Raw genomic sequence first — 24,000 nt, 5'->3', positions numbered from 1 at the left:
CACACACACACACACACACACACACACACACACACACACACACACACACACACACACACACACACACACACACACACACACACACACACACACACACACACACACACACACAAAATAATCATTCTGGCTCATATGTCAACAAATGTCTTAATCTATAAGATAAAATATGATCTATTAACCATTACATATTTCATACAATTGGTAACACTTCCCAGTCTTCACATAACTCCAAAGATGGGATTAAAAAACAAAACAAAAGGACATTCACAAGACGCCAAATACAGATTCGCAGAACTTTACCATTGATGTACCTTTTATCCTTGTAGTTCCTTAACAACATCATCCTCCATCAACTGACATTATTTTGGTGGGAAAACACACTTATGTGGGAAAGCATGTTGCTTAAAATCTGATGTCCTTCTTTCAATTACACAAAGTTGCAAAGTTCAAAAGGAACTGCAGGAACAGGACAGACTCTCTTCTTGCCAAGTGTGATGTCGTCACTGATGATGTTTAAAAGACATCATATCCCGGGTTACAACCAGGAGGTCAGATAGGGGTCACCACCTCACATATTCATTTACACTGTGGTCATAATGATTAATCAGAGATCTAGCAACAAAACAAACAACTCATAACTCACATTTCACCGCAAAAATGTAGAAGATTAGAACTGATATTTTGCATAAAAAACTATTTTTGGACTTGCTAAAGTGTCACATTATTTTCAAAGCACAAATTAACCTCCAATTTCCATTAATGACAATTTTAACTTTTGAACTTTGTGATATGCTTGTGTAATTTAAAGACGTGCAGCAGACTTTAAGCAACATGCTTTCCCAATTTTCCCACCAATGCAATTCAAATTCATAAAATTGTATTATTATTAAATTAAATTATTTTCAATGATTCTCATCATATTCTCAATATTGAAATACAATGTTTTTTTTAACTATAATATACAATTATTTTTTTATTAACTTAAATAAGTACGACTAAAATAAATAACTTTTCAAATTAAACTAACGAGAAAGACTTTGCAAATTTAGCAAAAAATGTTGCTTAATTGTTTTGAAAATAGTGTCACAGTGCAAATAAAACCTTAATGACTCTAAAACTCACTTCATTTTCTTTTCATCAAGTGCAGATCCTCGTGTCACACACACACACACACACACAAGCACACACAAGCACACACACACACACACACACACACACACACACACACACACACACACACACACACACACACAAGCACACACACACACACACACACACACACACACACACACACACACACACACACACACACACACACACACACACACACACACACACACACACACACACACACACACACACACACACACACACTAACCTGAGAACCTCGGGCACCTCTTTTGTGGTCCCATTCTTGCTGTGGGAGCATCTGTGGACAGACACACAGGATGTTTTGAGTCACACACACAGAACGATGCAGCACATATTCCATTCACCATTCACCATTCAGCATCTAGTGAGGCTACACGATCTACCTCGCTCACTAAAAATACAGCACAGAGAGAGAGAGAGAGAGAGAGAGAGAGAGAGAGAGAGAGAAAGAAAGAGAAAGAGAGAGAGAGATCAGGGCCTCCAGGGATGCCTCCCTCTCTCCCCCCCCCCCCTCCTCTCTCTCTCTCTCTCTCTCCCTCTCCCTCCCTCTCGCACACTTTCCATTTTGTTCAGTGACACACGCTCATAATTCAATTTCACAGTCAGGCTGCCTTTACTCCGCGCTCTTCGCCTCTTAACAGCTCCTCAAAGGCTGTAAACTTTACACACTCTAATTAACAGACAGTAGGAGGTTCCCGCAGGCGGCAAAAAACAGGCCTTGTTGACTCGAGAGTCAAAAAAAAGTGTTGCCCACAATTGACTAGCACCCTTTTCGAGAAACACCAGAGGACGAAAAGCAGGGGAGCGCGGGACGCCCTCTCAACCCCCGCCGAAATAGCCGCAGGACTCAAGCCTGGGAAACTGGACTTTTATAAATAAAATGTAGCTATTTGGATGAATATTTTCCTTTGGTTTGAAGGGAGAGGAAGCCAAACAAACGGCATTCTGGCTGGGTTTATTGTATACAGCGGGACAGGCTGTAAATCAGGGTACTTGCTCCGGCCACCCTCCATCCCGTCAGCTGCCTGGTACACGATGTGACCTGGCACTGCATGTAAACACCACGGCATAGCAGAACTACAGGAGTACTCACAGCTGGAGGACGTCCTAATAACTACTGGGCGAAACGGTCATGGAAATCTCAAAAATAGTTCACATTTGATATAATCTGTCAGCGAAGAAATATATTTTGCAGTCTCTATTATGCCTTTTCGATATTCTTACATGTAGTGTGTAATATACAGTAGCTGTTTGTGAATGTAAAAGATATATGGAGTTATTGTCTCCCAAAAGGAAGAAGTGATTCTGAAATGCTGAAACGAGTCGTCAGTAACCTAAGTCTTACTTCCTGCTCGAACCTACGTTTGTAACAAATATGCATAATGTCAGTCTATGTCTTCATTGGCTGTCCATGAATAACGTCTACTTTGACCCTCAATCAATCTTTGACCAATCAGAGCAAAGTAGACCAATCACAACAGACTGGGCCATCTGACCAATCAGAGCAGAGTAGACCAATCACAACAGACTGGGTCATCTGACCAATCAGAGCAGAGTAGACCAATCACAACAGACTGGGCCATCTGACCAATCAGAGCAGAGTAAACCAATCACAACAGACTGGGTCATCTGACCAATCAGAGCAGAGTAGACCAATCACAACAGACTGAGTCATCTGACCAATCAGAGCAGAGTAGACCAATCACAACAGACTGAGTCATCTGACCAATCAGAGCAGAGTAGACCAATCACAACAGACTGGGCCATCTGACCAATCAGAGCAGAGTAGACCAATCACAACAGACTGGGTCATCTGACCAATCAGAGCAGAGTAGACCAATCACAACAGACTGGGTCACCTGACCAATCAGAGCAGAGTAGACCAATCACAACAGACTGAGTCATCTGACCAATCAGAGCAGAGTAGACCAATCACAACAGACTGGGCCATCTGACCAATCAGAGCAGAGTAAACCAATCACAACAGACTGGGTCATCTGACCAATCAGAGCAGAGTAGACCAATCACAACAGACTGAGTCATCTGACCAATCAGAGGAGAGTAGACCAATCACAACAGACTGGGCCATCTGACCAATCAGAGCAGAGTAGACCAATCACAACAGACTGGGTCATCTGACCAATCAGAGCAGAGTAGACCAATCACAACAGACTGAGCCATCTGGCCAATCAGAGCAGAGTAGACCAATCACAACAGACTGGGTCATCTGACCAATCAAAGCAGAGGAAGCTCCTGGAAAGGCGGGGTTTAGAGAGACCGAATCCTTTATCGAAGCGTTTCAGACGCTGTGAGAAAAGATGTGATGGTGCAATTTATATTATGAGAAAATTAAAGTTTTTTTTTTTTAAACCTTGGATGCATGTAAACCGGTTGTAGGAGACCAACGAAACTAAATTAGACACCTTTAAAATAAGTCTCTCTTCTTTGTGCATATGAGGTAAATACGTGAATATGACAATCATTCAGTACCATGGTACCGGCACTGTACTTTCTGCTAGTTTTCTTTCTGTCTTTCACATGACAGCGTCAGCATGATATTATGACAGGCTGTAAATGGTTCTGTCGTTAACTCCGTGTCAATCAGAGGAATCTCGGCCGGGCCGCTGCGGGTTACATAATGTTACGTAAAGGCTCTTTGGCCGAGGGTCAAGCCGTGTCCTCAACCGAGGTTTTAGGAAACCAACGGCTGTCATTCATGACATTGCCATCATGCATTCATTCATTACCGAATGAACCTATTACTTAGTAAAGAAGTCCTTTCACAGGCTCTTAAGAGCACAATCCTGTTTCTATTCATAAATAATAAAGATGATTCACAAACAAACTGCTCCTTTAAGCAAGTTCTTTTCGTTTGGTTTGGCATTAAAACTACAAGGCTGTATATTGAAACCATGAGACATGAATAATTATTAAAAATCAGAGTGACAGAAGCATCTGACGGAACCCTTTAAGATTCTATAGAACCTTTTCTTTTAAGAGTGTATCAGTTTTTTTAAAAATTAGTTTATTAAATAAACCAATTGAACGAACTGATTCTCTAAAATGAACCTCCCAGTACGTATGCAGTGTAGCTTAAAAAGTGTTTTAGTAGCAGTTATTTGACAACAACAAACATTATATAGATCCAGACTTATGATGATGAACCGTTTTCCTTCAGTTATGACCAATATTATATATGAAAACAAGACATCAGTGCATCAGTGAAGGAGAATACACAAGTCAGTTTAGTTGAGATTGAGCTTCTGGACAGGCGTATCTGCTGTCAGAACAAAACATCTTTAGCAGGAATCCTTCACACATTTCCAGAGAGAATCACTTCTTTGAAAAGTCAACATTGCACAGACAAAAACCTCCAGGTTTTCCGAACCCTGCCAGGCTTTCTGGTGTCGGGGTTTATTTCACTGAAGCGGCAGTGTGGCATTCAGCCGCTATATTAATAACAGAGCCTGACGTACATACACCCTCATCTACCGCTGTTAAAATCATTAAACTATTCATAAAACACAGGAGAATGGGCAAAGGAGAGATTTTCCAAGATATTTCAAAGGCTTTCCATCTGACCGCAGCCAGCGCCGTCACTCACTCAGATCAGCCTTTATTTACACACCATTGAACTATTACTGTACTTGCCCTCCATTTAAAGGCAAGAGAAAGATATTCGCAAACACAAATCAGCACCTAAAATTGGATTTAACAGCATCTCCACAAATATTTATCTTCGCTGATACAAAAGCGGCGCTCGCTCGAGAGGATTTCTCAAGGGACCGACACTAACGGGCCGTGTTAATGAGATTTCTCTTTATTCAGACGTCATTGTAGCGAGGACAGACAATAATCTGCCATTAATAACCCGAGCTCTCCATTTTCTAAGCGAAAGGGTTGAATGGAGGAGAAGTAGTCGTGACAGAATGGCGCAGCTCTCAGAGGACTAAGTGACAGATGAGGCAATCCTCATAATAAGGCGCATGATGCAGCAGTGCTTTAATATTGCATGAACGAGCTGCAGCCGGCAGTCCCGCTAGCAGCAAACACTCCAGCTTTCTCTCTCTCTCTCCATCTCTCCGTCTCTCTGGTGGTGTTCAGAACGACCCTTCTACTACTCTTTCTGCAGTATGCATACTGTGCACAGTGTGTGTGTGTGAATTTTCTTTATGAATGGAATACCGCATCACCTAAATTGGCAAAATGTGAAGTAGCCTATACAAGCACAGCACTGCATGGGTCTGCATCTGTATCGCCAGCATCCCTTTTATGGTACTTCATTTTTATTCTACTTTTTATTTTTATTTTATTTTTTTAACATAGACATAAAAAAAACAAACTAAAAACTATATATTAATAATGTATTTATTTCATATTTACTACTAAAATGATAATTAATTATATAATGATATTAAATATGAATTAAAGTTAATGAATAACATTTATTATTATTTTAAATAAAAACCAAGGGACTCTAAAGTATCTTTTATTGGCTTTTTTTATTCTAAATGGTTTAAGAATAACCTTAAATAGACCTAAACTAATCCAAAATAAAACTATATATACAAATATAAATTATTATTATTATATTATATTTAATACTATTATTATATTACATTACATAAAAATAACTGTACATTTAAATACATTTTGAATAAAAATAAATAGATTTAAAAGAACCCAAAATAAAACATATTACATAAAAACATATAAAACGTATTAAATATAATATCAATATTAAATATATTTAATACAAATATCATTTTAATCATTTGCATAGGTTTATAATTACATAAATTAAATATTTAACCCTAAAAAAGTAAGTTGTATAAACACATACTAAGACTAAACTGGACATTTCTTTAAAAAAGTTGATGTGACAACAATGTAGCATGCGACTATTTGAAAAAAATTCATATTACAAACTATTCCTTCTATACCCCAGCAGGCAGTATGCAGTGTAGTGTGCAGTAAGCATTACTCTAGTATTTCCACTCTGGAAACTGTTTTTCACGTGACCTCCCTCAGCTCGAGCAGCCTAAAGCAGGACTTGAGACGCATCTCTCAGCCATTACGCCACTAATGCGCTTTTAATAATGTAGAGACTGTGGGTGAGCTGGAAATCACACAGGACTGAACGCAGCCCAGCGCTTGACTACTGCTCGCTTATTTCACAATGATTCATTCATATCCAGCGTCCTGCACATTCACAGAGCTTCCTCCACACACACTTGTGTTCTCTATCGCTTCATTTGAATACATACAACTGAGCCTTTTCTCATGCACTGCTTTCAGTAGTTGATGAGAAAGATAATACGGGGGTAAAAGCTGTAAATGTGCTCTTTATTTGTGCATCTGCAACTGTCTGTCTGTGTGCAGGGATTAAAGTGAATAATCAAAACTGAATAATAGTCTCCAATCATTCCAAGCTCACACTTCTCGCTTGCATGTCATATCGGGCTAGATTAAGTGCAAATTACGCACACTTTTGAATAAAGCTGGATTTTTAGTCAAGAGTGCTTGTTCACCCCCCCCTCCTCCTCTCACTTTCGCTTGTTCTGCCCATTTAATTGGCTTTATTTACTGCTCCGCATGTGACGGCCTGCAGGTGGCGCAGTGAATGGAGTCCTAATGGCGCCAGCGCAGTGATTCTGTGAGAGGAGTTACTGTGGAACATGAGAGAAAAACACTGCTGAGCTGCCAAACACTTTAAAAGGAAAACAGAGAAAGGAAAGTGACATGCGGTATAGATATAAGACCGTTCTCGCATCTGAATATATCTAAAATCATAATGCACTGAAAAGATTACCTTTCAAACTAATTTCGGTCTGAAATTACAGGCTGCAAAAATTATTTGCGTCTCGATTTTCAGTGAAATATCTGAATATTCGTATTTACTTGAGAAGCAAATTGACATGCAAAGTCTTGTTTACTGAAACAATTCGGCAAAATGATGTAGGCTACAGTATGCTTAAAACAATAACACATATCTGCCAATGTAAGACAAATAAAACTTGTTTTCCGCTTGAATTGGGTTTATTTTTTTGAGCCCATTGGCATATATTTATGTCTTCTTTTAAGTATAAACTCAAAATCTTTTAGTACACAATACTTAATACCTGAAGTAATTTTGCTGCTCAGGTAAATAAGAATATTTAGATATTTGTACTGGAAAACAAGTAAAAAAAATACTAAGAAAATAATTTTCTTGAAAATTAAACAGACATTTTTTGAAGTAGATAGACTGAAATATTTTCTTTCATGTTTGCGTATCACTGTTTTACTATCATAATCTGACATATTTTAGAGAATAAAGCCTGATATTCAATTAGAAAATATGTAAGGGACGTGCATTAAGAAAGTAAATCAGGCCATTTTTGATTTTATGATGACATTAATGAACATGAAATCAAATGTAATAAAGCGGAGAGACGTGCATTTAAACTTAGCATTTAAATCGATAGATAATGATGAATCTTAAAGCAATCTTTCAGATGTTAATTCCTGTTATTATGACATTGAGCAAACACAACGGCATTCGTCACTTGTCACAACCATCACTTTTGTTGGTTTGATCTGCTCTGTTGAGAAACAGCATAAATATTTGTTAAAAGATGACAGCGACTGACAAAAGCCCATACGAGTGATATGGATGCGGTCATACGGTGCGATAATGACTTTTCCGCATCTGTTCTGGGTCACTGGGCCTGACTGGCGGTGGACATCCCTGTGCGCTTGTGAAAAGTGATCCCTGTCAGCTACGGGCCGTTCTGCTGCTCCGTGCACCAGGGATTCTGTCCACACTCGTATATCCTGGTCTAAAGACAAAAACAAGAGAGCTGGACAGGAAATGCTTGGCCTCCCCTGAGACCTCGACCTCTGACCCGACTCAGATCCAGTCCCAGAGGTTTGGCGGAGGGGTGTTGGGTGAAGGAACAAAGGACCCTGGAGAAGGAGTTTTAGGTTTCCAGGAACAGAGAGACAGAAGCACTGGCCAGACAAACCTTCATATCGCCATTAAAATACTGGAGCAATGAGCTTGAGGACCACAGCCTCTACATATTGCACAATACATCAATGTCATAGAGAGAGTGAAACAAAGAACAATACAATGATAGAACGATAGAACGATAGATAGAACGATAGATGGATAGATAGATAGATAGATGGATAGATCGAACGATAGATAGATGGAACGATAGATAGATAGATAGATAGATAGATAGATAGATAGATAGATAGATAGATAGATAGATGGATGGATGGATGGATGGATGGATGGATGGATGGATGGATGGATGGATGGATGGATGGATGGATGGATGGATGGATGGATGGATGGATGGATGGATGGATGGATGGATGGATGGATGGATGGATGGATGGATGGATGGATGGATGGATGGATGGATGGATGGATGGATGGATGGATGGATAGATAGATAGATAGATAGATGGATGGATGGATAGATAGATAGATAGATAGATAGAGTCTATCTATAGAAAAATAATAAGAATTATTTTAAACCATCAAGAGTAATTCCCTACTAAATCTTGCTACTTGATTTTCAAGAAATATCAAAACCTTTTTAGAAAGTTACAAAATTCCTGACAGAATAAAAAAAAGAAATTCCACACTCACGCTCTTCCCCTCTCACATCATAAACTGCACATGCTAATCAAAGTGAGGGAGTTGCTCAAACATGTTCAGCGCCAGTAAATCACCTACTGTACTTGACTGAGCTCAGGCGCACGCTGGCCAAATCTCTCTGTCACACTTGCGTCACTCCACAGGAAGGCCAACTTTACGGTTTGTGTCAATATGCATCAGGAATTAGCCAACTGCTGAGCAAAGAGGAAAACCCAGTTACTGTTTTGCACTTCTGTTCGCGCATCTACATTGCGAAAGTCGACACATTCCAGTCCGTTTACAGTTTGCGTGCAGCTCCGCACAAAAAACCCCTGGCGCGTTTGGCCTGCGGTGTAAAGCTTTTAATGACGCCAACAGTCTGACTGCTGAAACGTATCCTTCAGTGCCACAAGGGCCGCTGTTTAAACCCGCCGAACGGCTCCACACTGTAACCCTCTGTGCTCCAGTCAAAGCGGCCAGAGGAACAAATTGCTCCCCAGGACTCCATTTTCTGTTTCTTAGCTGCTCGAAACTGAGCGGAGCCACAACAGCGTTAACACCATATCATTACATGTTACACAGCATGAGCAATGGAACGGCCTGAGCTAACGGGACCGCATGCACTGAGCCATAAAACCTCGGGAAAGACACGCGAGGCAGTCCGTTTGGCAGCGCGGGGACGTTTTCAGAACAAAGAGCCATTCGTTTCAAACTACGCTGTGCGCTGGTACAACACTGACAGAGCGTGATTAAGTTTACTCGCCGCAACTAATATATTCCCGGCCTGTGAGAGCTGTCAAGTAAAGGCTATTAGAGGACACTAGCAGTGACCAGATGAAGGGTTTTCGCTCACTGAGGAGGTGTAATTGACTGTATTAGGGATGATGGGGTTGTGAGCAGCAGTTCTGCTGTTCGCTGTCGAGCCGATATGGCCCACATTCTGGAAATGTCAAGTTTGTAATGAATGAAGTGCATTGCAGATTCAAGACAGGGATGAGGGGCGATGAACCTTTCGCATGCACAATTGTGACTGACATCCACTCAGAGATGTGTATGGCATCAACACCCTGTGAAGGATCTGTGTGTGAGAAGGAAAGAAGGAATGTGTGTGTCAACGTTATTATTAGTGCTGGTTAGCGAGGCAATAGAGGAGAACAGGGACTGTAAATTGCTATTCTTCATTTCGTTCATGTGCCATTGCGAATTCTCACGTAGACACTGGGACAGATAAACGATGGTAAAGGAAGCACACATGCAATGACGCGTGAAAGACCATCAACAGGAAGATGGAGAAGGAATGACAGGAAGAGGAAGTCAACACTGGTGACACACAGGTCCACAAAAGATGACCAAATAAAGTATAATATTTTTAAAATATTATTTATATTACGATTATATTAAAATGTTTAACAGTAGGCTATATTGAATAATCAAAAATGTCATATTAAATACTGATGAAATATAAATCAAAGTTTTTAATTCGTTAAATTTTTATTGGTTATTTTATTTCTTAAGTATATGTTATGATTATTTATTGATTCTTTTTTTAAACCCCTTTTATGTAAAGCATTTTGAATTACAATTATGCAATAAATGCGCTATACAAGTAAACTTGCCTTGCCTAAATACTCATTTTAAAGGAAAAGACAAATCTATTAATCTTTAAAAAAAAAGGCTTTTAAACCTCAAAATTTGCTAACATTTTTAGTTATTCCATTTCTTTCAATTGCAATTAATTCATAATTCAAATTGCATTTAATATTAAAATTATGCAACTGAATAAGATTTGAGTTCTGCAGCAGAGAGGAACATTTCCAAATCATAACATTTAAAGCATTAATTCATTTAATTGTGTGTGTCCAAACAGGCATGCGGTGGAGAACGTGCTGTCAAAGTTGTGAAGGTGAGAACAAGCAAACAGCAAAACCAGCCCCATATATTGACACACACACACACACACACACACACACACACACACACACACACACACACACACACACACACACACACACACACACACACACACACACACACACACACACACACACACACACACACACACACACACACACACACACACACACACACACACACACAGTCATAAAGATTCCTCTTCAAGATGGTGTCAGCTCCAACAAACTCAAGCTGGACCACCCAGCACTGTATATGCTCACCGCTGTGAGTTACATGCACATAAATATGGCATCCGACGTCAGTGACAAACGGGCCGTCCGCGCTTCGAGAGGTGACAGTCGGCGCCTTGATTCTCCCCGTCTCTGTCTCCTTAATCTAAACAACCCCTGCTCTGTTAAAACGTCTGAGACAAGTTCACATGCAACCTTCACGGTCTGCCAACGGGCACAGGTTAAAACAGGGCAGCGAGAAGCAAGTGACGAATCTGTTCTTTGTTCGTACGACAGGCCCGCCGAGAACATTGTGTTCAGCCGAAGTGCTTCTGGCCAATTAAAAGCCTCCTCTCCCAGCGCTGCTCTCCAGGTCGCTCTCGGGGAGTGAGTGAGAGTGACGTAGGCCTGAGATCTCATGCTGCGTTCACGTTGCCTCTGGCAGAGCCTTGTATGGAATAAAAGCACCGGAGAGGAGACTGCCAGTCACACAAAGGCTTGGGAAGAACGAGAGAGCTGCAGAAGGTCTTGGCCTCATTAGCGTAACGAGAGATGCACAATGAGGCTCGTCGAAGCATCTGTCGATCCCCTTCACGAGGCGTATTGCATTTACAGTGCCGTTTACACTGTCAACAGGCCTCGACTGCTTCGCAACAAACACACACTCGTCACATTTATTTGTATAGCGCTTTTCACAATAAGCAGACTGTTACTATTTATTTTTTTCTATTATATTCTTTACTGTTATGTCTATGACGTCAATTGTGTCAGTAAGATGAACATTAAGTCATCATTTACTCATCCTGGTGTTGTTCTTATGCCATATGCCCTTTTTTCTTTTTTAGACCACAAATGTAGAAGTTTTAAAAAAATGTCCCTCTCGGGCTTGTCCATATAATGGCAGTGAATAGTGACCCGCATCAGGCTTTTCTGAAAAGATGCAAAAGCATCACAGAACGATCCCATGTAACACGTGCCTTATATTCCAAGTGTTCTGGGGGTATATGATAGGGTTTGGTGAAAAACAAACGAACGAAAAACCTGACCTTGTCCGTTGGTCTTCTGTGCTCGACTTCACGTTCATGAGACCCTGTTAGTGCCACAGTTCACTCCAACACACTCACAGAACACACACAAGTTGTGAGAACTTAAGATTATTAAAAACATGACATGAAATACATACAATACCTGTACTTTCTTCTGAGGTGAATATATCCTTTGTGTTTGTCGCAACAAGTTATTACGTTCACATCTGTCAACTATCATTCTGACTGTCATCAGACAACCGAAGTTAAGATCCGGAGATATTATAATACACTGAATTTCAGTTTGTTTTCACTATACCATATCGTATCAGTATTGTTATAATAATAGATTTTAATATTGGTCAGTATTGTTCTATTAAGGGTTGTTTGTTTGGGTCTCAAAAAGCTTTAATGACGACATGAAAAAGTCTGAAACACACACTAGTAATTATTGGATTTAGAGTGTGTTCACTCTTTGTAGTTTGGTTCGCTTGGTTCAGTTGGTCCCCCCGCATCATTTTTTTTTCAAACTCATTTTAAGACCGAATCTAAAGATGCTAAAGGCATAGGGATATGTTCACAGCCTGATTTGTAGGCTTTTCTTATGTATATTTTGCGACGGATCTTACCGAACATTTAAAACAATGCTGTGTTCTGGGCTAAATAAGCGAATCTCTCCGTCACACACACAAACGAAGATCTGCTGAGGAGACGCGGTTCTGATGCCTGTACTGAACTGAGATGGGCAACATCGGGACTTTGACTATTTTAGGGTTGCATCTTGTGACTTCATGTCCCGTTTTTGGTTCGTTTACATGTTTGGTCCATGTTGCGCTCATATTTAATTCAAAGCGCAGAGTTAGTTTGGAAGCGGACTGATACCCATAACCCATCTTTTCAGCGTCTCGCTCCGCTTGTTTGGTGGCACCAGAGTTCAGATGGCAGCGTTCACACTTATTAAAATTAACCGCAATAACAGAGCAATCGCACCAGGGTTTGTTTTAATCCAACCAAACATGCCGAGTGTCAACACATCCTCAGCCAATAGTTAGTTTTGTTTTAAGCGAGAGTAGACAATTCTCAAATCCCCTGCAAGACAAATGAGACGGCACTGCGGTAAACTCGCTGGAGTGCCTATACCTAAAGAAGTCCCCAGCACTTTTCTGAGAGAGAGAGAGAGAGAGAGAGAGAGAGAGAGAGAGAGAGAGAGAGAGAGAGTGTGTGTGTTTCTCCTCCGGTGCATTATCTGGTCTCGCGCATGCATGTGTACCTATTCATTTGACTGGAGGGTAAATATTTGTCTTGGCAGTGTCAGCGGGGGTCCGGCCTGAGTAAGTGGCACTGAGGGAATTCTCCCATGTTCCGGGGGGAGAGACAGGCACTGGCAGCGCCGCACAAAGCCCAGCTGAGCTCAGTGCCAGCGTCTGCACGTGGAGCCCGCACGCTGCTTTTTCCCTTCGTGCATCTCGCGCATAAAACGCGGACCGAGTCACTGCAGCTCTAAATGTCAAGTGTGATATAGAGGCACTTACGTCAAAATGAGATAAGATTACAGTGGGCTCTGCTGGGGCACTGAAGGCAGAACCCTCAAGAGCACCAGGAAAATGCATTAGTGCATGACAAACACAGCGAAAGAAAGGCGTCTTTCTTACTTCAAATGCACACAATACAACTGTCCAACACTTTAAAGAAATTCAGTGGACATATTACCACAACTTATAAATGCATGGTTGCAAGTTTAACCTTTTATTAACCCTTTTAGTTACAAACATAAGTTGTACAATTAAATTGTCTTGAAAATAGGTCAGAGATTTCTAGTTTCCAGCATGCTTTGCACTGGATAAAAAGAATCAATGTTGAAATTAAGTGTTATATTATGTTTTTTAGTAAAGGGAAAGACCTATAATATCTTACTTGTAACATGTGTTAATGTTAACTTGAGTTAACACCAGCATTAGGCCTATATGTTGAAATTAGTTGAAACAATTAGTTTAAATTAATCAACTTAAAAATGTGAGTTTATGCTCAGTGTAGTTGTTGGTTGAACATAATTTCATTAAAGGCTCTTTATTGGCATCCATTCAATTCTATATAGTGGAAAAAGTTTCTTTAGATTATTAAAATGTTCTTCACACTAAGAACAAAAAATGGTTCTGTTAAGACCTGTTCACTGAAAGGTTATTTGGGGAACCAAAAATGATTCTTCTATGGCACCATTGTGAAAACCCAGGGTAGTATGCATGTGCTAACAGTCGCAAAGCACTATAAATCCATCTTTAATCCCTCTCAGATATGTTTTCCCTTCCTTGGAAATGTGCTTAACTCTCCCCGCTGCGTTCGTGCCTCTCATCTCTGCGCAAATCTCCACACCTGCCTGGCCTCCGAGGAATCCCCCTCGTCCCGGACGAACCCCTACTCTAAGCGGGTTAGACCCGCTGCCCATGTCAGACGGGTGAGCGATGACTCACGCTGCTCATCAATGGCGTAAATCCCATCAGTGACGCTCATCAATGCTAATTAGGCCCAAATCTACCGGGCAGGAGGCCTGTCGATCTGCACAGCACTTGCTCCCCGATTGCTTATTGATTTGATTTACCTCTTGCGTCACGACGGCCCCCGCAGACCAGCGCCGATTCAAAGGGACAGGTGAGGAGGATCATAGGAAAGAACATTAGAAGATTGTTTCATTACTACAGGAAAAACAAACAACACGGCCAGCTGGAGAGAATACAGACGTCTCTAGGCTCATTAGTGAGGGATCTGGCCACCTCTGATTATCCATGACGTTAAATACAGAACTGCCTGTATGTACAGTATGTACTGTACCAGGGCTGGACAAGAAACGAAGGAGTTGAATTCTTAAAACTCAAAAACACCAGGAAATTAATGGACAAAAACTGAGCACTTCAACAAAACAGCCAACACTGGACAAGACCTGACGATGAACACCACAAGAAAAAAGACACACCTGGGAATCAATCAAGGAACTAGAGGGGAGCCAAATGAACTATAAAACAGAAACAGGAAATTTGTCACTATTATCTGACTTCTTTTCTCACAATTGCGAGTTTATATCTCGCAATTCTTAATTTTTCATCTCATAATTCTGACTTCTTTCTCGCAATCCTGACTTTTTTTCCCTCACAATTGTGTTTACATCTCGCAATTCTGAATTGTCTCAGAATTGTGAGACAAAGTCACAATTGCGAAATATAAAGTCTAATTCTTGGGGGGAAAAATAAAAAAAATTCCCTCAGAATTGCCAGAAAAAAGTCAGAATTGTGAGATAAAAAGTCGCAATTAACTTTTACATTTTTTATTCAGTGGCGGAAACAAGCTTCCATAGTCCCACAGAAAGAAGCTCTTGCTATAAAGCAGTCTGGAGAGATTGAGAAACGCATGTTCGGTGTTAGTTAGTGTGAAAGCAAGCTGAAACATTCCCTCTAAAATGAAAACAGAAAACTGGGCCACATTTGCACTGTAAAGTCTGAAGCCACCCCGAAGCATACAAATCTGGGCCCCTGGTCAACACTGATTTTACTCCATATGGGAAATTTGCACTTTTTATTACAAATTGCGCATTAGTCTAATAAGAACCAGACAAGACACAGACTACACCTCCCCAAAATGCCAACCCACAGCCAAGCACATTTGAATGGATCGCTCTGCTCGGAAAAGTCGTTTCAGGGCAGCCAAGTCTGCATTTTTCACAACGTTTACCCCGATTTACCTTGATTTAACTGTTTACAGTATCAGTGAATCATAATTAGAAGCTTTTATAGAACAACAGCATGTAGATTACACGAGCCTCCATCCAAAATAAATTCAGCATTGCTCATTGTCGTTGCGGATCGCTCTCGTGGGACTGAGAGATGGCACCAAAATAGCCCATAAACGAAGCACAAATTAAACTCGCGAGCGTCGCAACTGTGATCAAGAGGGAGATGTTATGTCTCATCTGTCTTTGAGGCCATTCTGAGCCTCTCCAATAAGGTGAAGTGCTGTTTTTTCCACTGGTTTGAGCACGGGTGACATCAGCGCAGGGTAGCGAGGGGTTCTGGACGGGCTGTGATTGGGTTAGCGACTCTAATGGCCGAGTCTGTAGAGGGACTGCATTAACCTCACAGCCACACTACTGATTACATTCATAATACTAATGAGAACGTGTCTGGTGTCCCAAATCAGAGTAATAGAGCCTAACAGAAACCTGAGAGAACACACACTCACACAAACCTTCTGCTCCCCATCTGTAATATGATCCAGTTGGTATGACCGAGAACAATATCTCGGAAACTCTCGGAATAATCATGCCACATTTGGTTGGTTGAACCACAACTGACTTTCTGCACTGTTGTAAGTTGTAAATAAAACAGATTTTATGTTTTACCTTCAAAATTTCACATTCAATTCAATGTGTTGCCGTTTCTTGTTACACTCTAAAAAATGCTGGGTTGTTTCAACCCAATTTTGGGTAAAATAAGGACAAACCCAGCTGTTGGGTTAGATTTGTACATTAAATTTTTAACCCAACGTTTGGGTTTGTCCATATTTTACACAAAATTGGGTTGAAACAACCCCGCATTTTTTAGAGTGTAATTATTAGTCAAATTTACTAGCAATTTCAAAAAAAAAAATTCAGTGTGTTTTGTATTGTCAGAGCATGATTCTAGAAAAACTCAGAATATATATATTAAATATTAAATTTCTGCACAGACAACTAAACAAAACAACCTAACTTACTAGAGGTTCTGACAAAATTTTCATTGCTGTAGTCTACTTAAAAAATATTTCATTAAAATTTTTAAAAAGTGAATGATTCAATGACTCACTCAAATAATTCACTTGTTTCATTACTGGATGAATCAGCATTTTTGAACGTATCTCTTGAATGAATGATTCAATGACAAATACATTTTTAAGTCACTTGCCGCCACCTACTGGTGTAACTGTATAATATATATATATATATATATATATATATATATATATATATATATATATATATATTTTAAGCATTAAATTAAGTTACTATCAAAAGGTGATTTACTCTGTTTTGATCGCTACCGTATACATCATTCTTTATATCTGAACTGTAAACGTTTATCCAGTATCTCTGTGATAATTTGAATGATTGTAACACAAATAATGATACTGTGTGGTTGAAAAGGCGTAAAGCTGTTTCTATACATGACAACTGCTCTATCCGCAAACGCACAACATGAATGTTCGCTGTGATCGTACTTATCAAAAGTAAACCGCAAAGGTGTTTGAATTGAGATCAAGATCTTTTAACAGTTAATCAGCTCTATTGTTTGGTGTTAGTTGAGTTTAGCATTATAAAATCTCCCAGGCAAGGCATTTTTAAAAGATTTAGTATTCCACAAAGTTAAACAGTAATAAATCTTAAAGATACCAGGATGCATTCTTCTCAGAAAATCAATAATTTACTTTAAAAGATGACAATGCTCCAGACAACTCAAATGACAGCAAGAACAGCGACTGTTAAAAAGCATATATGACACAACAAACTGTCTTTTCCTAGAACCGCTGAGCACTCGGGACACACGCTTTCGGCTGTCGCAGGTCCTTGTGTTTACAGCCGGCGGCTTTCTCTGAAACCTGGATAAGAGTTTTCCAGAAACTGGGAGCATCTTACTGAAGCTGATGTTTAATGAGTCAGAGAAAGCATGGTGTTCAATGGTGCCATGCATGACTGAACAGACACCATCCATACTATCCACAGACCAAGGTCCATTAGCAGGTGTCGTGATGCTGAATACGGGAAATGTCCCTCTTCCGACTGTCCAGGAAGACATTCACGTCAATGATGTTTCGCCAATGTTTATACAACCGCTGCTTATGGACCAACACTTAGGCTATGCTCAGAACACTTGACTGGGGTTTGGTGTTAGAAGAAAGAAGTGAATCTTTATGCCGTGTGCTAAACTACACACTTTGGCAAATGCCAGCCGGGTATTCAATGTGTGCAGAAAATTGCGGATCATTTGCATATTGTGAACAATATAAGAGGTTGTTTACATTCAATATTTTTGGGAAATTGTCATGTCTTGTCATGTGACGGAACTCTAATGTTGCTAATAATAATAATAATAACACACTTATATGAAAAATATGTATATATTTAAATTATTATTGTTATAATTATCTTTTATTTCCTCAATAATAATAATAATATTAATACATTTAATGATCCATTATAATATATGTAATAATAATAATAAATTTAATTAAATATATTTAAACTATTATTGTTATAATTATCTTTCATCATCACAATAATAGCATTAATATTAATGATAATAATACATTAAATGATACATTTTAACATATGCAATAATAATACATTTAATATAATTTTTTTATATATATTTAAATTATTACTGTTACCATTATCTTTCACTACCTCAATAATAATAATATTAATAGCATTAAAAATAATAATAATGTTAGTTTAGAAATTTATTAACCCCTTTGGGGCAATTAGTTACAGCAGTGCTTTAATATAAATAGACTAAACATACACTAAAAAAAATCAATCAATCAAAGATCAAGACAAGATCTTACTGTCTTTCAAACATATGTAATATTCCTTCAACCGTAACCTTGGAGCAGACATCCTAATCCCAGCTAAGAAGGTAATGGGGGAAATAAAATAAAAGAGTATTGCTTGAGTCAGCATCATTCAGGGTGTAAGGGGACCTTGAAAGTACAGGAGCACATCTTTGTGTGTGTGTGTGTGTGTGTGTGTGTAGACTTTTGCCAGTTTGCTGTAACCATGGCGACGAGAGTGACGGGTGATGAGTGGAGACATACTGTGGTGTGAACTGATGCTGAGGGAGGAACTCGTATACAAGCACAACATCCTCTCAGCCGCCTGACTCAGCATGAACACAGATGGGACGACTGCATGAGGAAACTACTTCAGAAACCACCTAGCAACCATCTATCCTCACCCTGGCAACACACTAGAAATCACTCAGAACATGTGAACAACTGCACAGCAAGCACCCAAAATGGTGCGTTCTGCACTCGGTCTACTTAAATCCAGATCACTTTTTATATTAAAAGTTTAATAAGGCATGTACAGCGGGAACACTTTCACTGATATGATTACAAAATAGCTGATGTCCAGCATCCCCCCCCCCAACCAACCAAATTCTTCAGGGGACGCACAATAGAGTTCATTAAACCAGAGTTCATATAGCGAAAGAATTACGTTCCTAATTATTGTTCAGCGGGAGATGATCATTGAACACAAATGGATATTTACCATGATTAGTTGCTTCATTTTTTACTTCCACTTTCTATAATAAAAATAAAAAATCACATTAAGGGTTTATGATTATGACCATTCTGATTATCTATGCATCATGTAAACACGATAAAGCTAAACAAACACCACAAATGATAATAAAAAGGCTTAGCTAAATAAAAAAATAAAAAGAGGAAGAAAGGCCAATCCTCCATCCCCAGACTTGACGTCTTTGTTATTTTTTCCTAAACCTCAGTCTAAATTCTGTTCATTTTTTCCCCTCATAATTGTCCTTTTCCCGGAGCTCAATTCCACAGGAGTGTGTGAGTCGGGCGAGCGCCTGAGGCTGACTGCTCTCTGTCCTAACACCAAACACACGAGCATGCCAGCGCACGCGTTTCCTTCTCACACCAAAGCCCTCAAACAAACGGAAGCGCTAAGTGCCTAACGAAGACGCACCACTTTTCTGGCTCATATCTGCCACGAGACGAGAGATAATTGGGGAAACTGGGACAGGGAGGATCTTTCAATCACTTTCTCAAGCTTTTAGATCTCAGGAACTTTTGAACGAGATTAGAAGCAGGCTGTTCCTGATTTATCGCAGTGCTGCCACTCCGTAATTTACTTTTAAATCTCAGCCAAAAATAAAAGTTGTCATCATTTACTCGCCCTCATGATGTTCTGCAGCTGCACACTTTTGTTCTTTCCACTAGAAACCCAAAGAATTGTGATGCAGGTTGTTGACCTCTCAAATGACCTTGTGCGCTATATTGCAAACCAAACGATGGCTTTGTGTGACAAATAGATGGAAATGTAAGTTATTATTCACTGAAAAACATGGCATGCAACCAACTGCAAACCAACTGATGAATAATAAAAACATTGAGAGCCAATCAGAATCCTGCAGAGCTCGAGCATTTAAAGCGGCAGACGTCATAACTGCAGATTGTGCTTATAATAAGTGTGGATATTAGTGTGGATGCTAATATACAGTAGTTATTATGTTGATCATTATAGTTAACGTTCTTGGTGTGAACAGGCCAATGAAATCAAAATGGAAAATTCCTACATTATGGAATATTACAGTATTTATTATCATACATTATTTATCATAATTTTTTTTTAATTCATGTGCCTCGTAGTTTTTTAAAATCAAAATAACTTCCCTTCCTCTTCTCTTCTCTGACGATGAGGGCGGGGCAACCTGTCACTCACATGAGATCGGCCAATAGCAAACCACAACCATCCAATCAATTCCCCACAGACAAAATCAAGCCCCGCCCACATTTGTTCTTGTTCCAGAAGCGCTTTCTCTCGGATATACGTCAGAAAAGACTAGCGCAACATCTGTTTCATGCCGACTTTAAGACTTTGAATATAGTATATACCACTTTTATAATATTTTTCTTAAAGATTGTCAGTCTGAGTTCCACACTCACTTTCATCACAAAGCTTTTCTATTCCAGCAGCCAGAACAAAGACAGTCACATTGAGGGTGAGTGAATGATAACAGAATGTACATTTTTGAGTGAATCTATCCCATATCTAGTCGGAGTGATGAGCTGAAGCCAAAATAGCGTGTTTGTTGGCTGGCTGTTCCTGTGGCCTTCTGGACGCGTTCCTCCTGCTCGCTCTCTCTCTCTCTCTCTCTCTCTCTCTCTCTCTCTCTCTCTCTCTCTCTCTCTCTCTCTCTCTCTCTCTCTCTCTCTCTCTCTCTCTCTCTCTCTCTCTCTCTCTCTCTCTCTCTCTCTCTCTCTCTCTCTCTCTTTCTCTCTCTCTTCTCTCTTTCTCAGCCAGTTTGCTAAGTGGAGCGTTTCTCCCCGCATTAACGGCACACTGCTGTTAAGTTACACACATGGCTCTCGCTTCCATTAACGTCAGACTGAATCACGTCGTCAGCATCAGAGCTCGTGTACGTGCCGTGTATTAGCAGATGCGTTCTGCCTGTGACTGACGGGAGGTTGCGTGTAGAAAAAACACAAAGCTCTGGATCACTGGGGGAAGTTGCTACCTACACACAGAAAATGCATTTCATGGAATGATATTGATTATTTAACATGCATGTGATGCATCTAAGCGATATAAACTGCAGTCTTGCGGGGAGATATGAATGATTTATAATTCTTCATGAAAAAATATGGAAAAACCCCCCACCAGTTTTCCACATCCAATCCACAGTTAGATATTTTAAATTTACCGTGGTAAGTACTTTAAACAAATCAAGAGTATATACATTAGGGATGGAAGATATGGGGAATATAATATACAATACCAGATTTAATCAGATTTATGATGCATTAACTTGATCAAAAGTAACAATAAGTAAATGTTTCAAATAAACGCTTTTCTTTTGATCAACTTTCTATTCATCAAATAATCGTTGCATTGTTTCAACCAAAACATAAAAAAAAACACAACTGTTTTCAATATATATATATATAACACACGCACACACAATGTCATTATAGTATGTATTAATCATGATTAATATGATAAAGATTTTTAAAATGTAAAAAAAAGTGGTGACACCTATTTTGGGATATTCAAGCTTTTTAAATATTTTAATTCTGATAATTTTCTTGATCACATTACTGGTAAAAGACACATTACTGGTAAATAAAGACATTATGTATTATGTAAAACTTCAGACAAAAACCAATATTAGAAAACAATCAGGGCCTTGTTCTTTGTAAGTTGCAGTTTGTTTACATGCACAAAGCTACATTACACACTGAAGGAAAGGTCAAACCCCTGTAAAGTCAGTTCAGAGGATCTTGCAGGGAGTATGATCGATGACGCAAGCGCAGAGATATAATGGTAATGATGAGAGCCAGCTGTGGCTTCTCCAGTCCCCAGCATACAACCACTAGATATGTTGGTGTTTATATCTCACTCCGCATGATCGGATCTCATTTTGGTGCCACGTCAAGTTTAACGTCAATGTTTTCTTTTGGTCGGGGTAGCCAGACCCTGACCGCAGCTTGGGGTTGCCCCAACAATCGCCATGACATTACGGTGTGTTTTTAGCACAGCTTGCATTCAGTTTCATGTATTTAGAGTCAGACGGAGCAGAACTGTTTGGCCCTTCCAAACGATGGCAGCGAAACAAATCCGACGGATGCTAGAAAGCAGGCATGTTTCCAGGAGCCGAGGCCGGCAGGACCACAGACCGCGGCTGGGACGGACCTTATGGAGGTTAATGGAGGTCCTGTTGTTTTGGGCCGGAGCGCTACAGAACACTTCCTTGATTGCAGCTTCTGTGCGGCTCTCGTGGGGAAAGCAGACCTGCACGTACAGTAACTGCAGCGTGATCCACGTGAGGCTTGTTCTGAGCGACTGGCGCTCTTGTAGCCATCACTCTGACAATGTACACACATCTGTACTCCGCATGTGCTTTCACAGGAGGAGAAAACGGGCTTTGTAACGCTGAATTATGTTCACAAGGGGTCACATTTTTGGCCCCGGTTTGAACATGAGTATTCACTCTAAGACAATCATATAAATCCATATGAATGAGAGAATATCATGTACTGATACCAATTAAAAACAAAAGATCACTATTTTCATCCACTTAAGGATATTTTTCAACAAGATTTGCTTGCACGGGTAAATAAATAAAAGAAAGCAAACAGAAGACAAAACATTTCCATGCAAATGCCATGACACAGGACTTGCCATCACACACACACACACTAAGACGAGGGGATTTGAAAGACGAAATCCTGTTTTAACCTACTTCCCCCAAATCACATTTCAATACGAAGGAATTCAAATATCAAATATGCCAAAAGTGCAGCATGCACATTGTCTGGAAATGATGTAAGCTGCTTTTAAAGGGGACTTATGATGCTCCTTTGCAAAGTCTTGATTTTGTTTTGGGCAAGAAAACATTCATGGTTGAATGTTCAAAAACACATTATTTCTCTCATATTATCCAATGTTGCGGCTCCTCTCTTCCCAGTCTGTCAGTAACGCTCTGTTTACTTCCTGTCTCTATGAAGCCCCTCCTTTGAAAACACACTGTGCTCTGATTGGTCGGCTGGAGCAGTGTGTCGTGATTGGTCAGTGTTTGTGAAATGTCCCGCCCCTTACCATAACCGCCAGTTTTAACACACTACTAACTAACTCAACCAGGCCCCGCCCCTTTATTCTGCATATTAATTATTTAAATGAGGAATATTGTGACGTGTTAGTTCCCGGAAGAAACTCGCATTTAGTGTTCTTTGCTTCTTTCACCCTTACAGTGTTCAAGGTACGGTTGCAACATCCGTTCGTACGTTCTTACATTAAATGCAACGTAAAGCCAACACTAAATACTACCTAGTTTGTAACTAACACTGTACTTTATTTGTTTGCACCATTTGTTCTCAAGGCAGAACAGAGCTAGTATGTCATAAGGTCTCCTTAAAGTAATGTGTGTCGCATATGAAGTTCACACTCAATGATCCAATAGCAGCCTTTACATATGTCAGCAGGAGTTGTGTTGAAAAAGCAGTTTAACCCGCTAAGGTTGATTCTAACTTATTTGGTAAAAAAACATGATTTCAATGAAATATGATAATTAATCATGAAATAACATACTTAATAATGAAATAAGTATTTTATATGTAAATAACATTTCAGAAAATGTATTTGAAATTAATAGCAATAAAATAACTGATAAAAAACCCATAAGAAATGACACTGGGTTGTGTTAAAGAGCAAAGTAATTTGGTTACACTTTATTTTGATAGTCCACTTTGATGGTTAGTAGACAATAAGTAACTTTGTAACAACATGTCAACTATGTCAACT

The 24,000-nt window shown here is 39.7% G+C and overlaps 1 protein-coding gene across 2 annotated transcripts in view; it reads right to left on the bottom strand.

Moving 5' to 3' along the window:
- Positions 1-24,000, bottom strand: part of pde3a (phosphodiesterase 3A, cGMP-inhibited) — an 84,465-nt gene that overhangs the window by 40,767 nt on the left and 19,698 nt on the right. For both annotated transcript variants that reach the window (XM_079623668.1, XM_079623669.1), the window contains exon 2: positions 1,379-1,429. In XM_079623668.1, the coding sequence (XP_079479794.1) occupies positions 1,379-1,429 (51 nt within the window). The remainder of the gene's footprint in view (positions 1-1,378; positions 1,430-24,000) is intronic.

Source organism: Phoxinus phoxinus, assembly GCF_949152265.1.
Source record: "Phoxinus phoxinus genome assembly, chromosome: 9".
In the NCBI taxonomy this organism is placed as follows: Eukaryota; Metazoa; Chordata; class Actinopteri; order Cypriniformes; family Leuciscidae; genus Phoxinus; species Phoxinus phoxinus.
The sequence above is the reverse complement of the archived record's forward strand: the minus strand, read 5'-3'. Positions and strand labels throughout refer to the sequence as shown.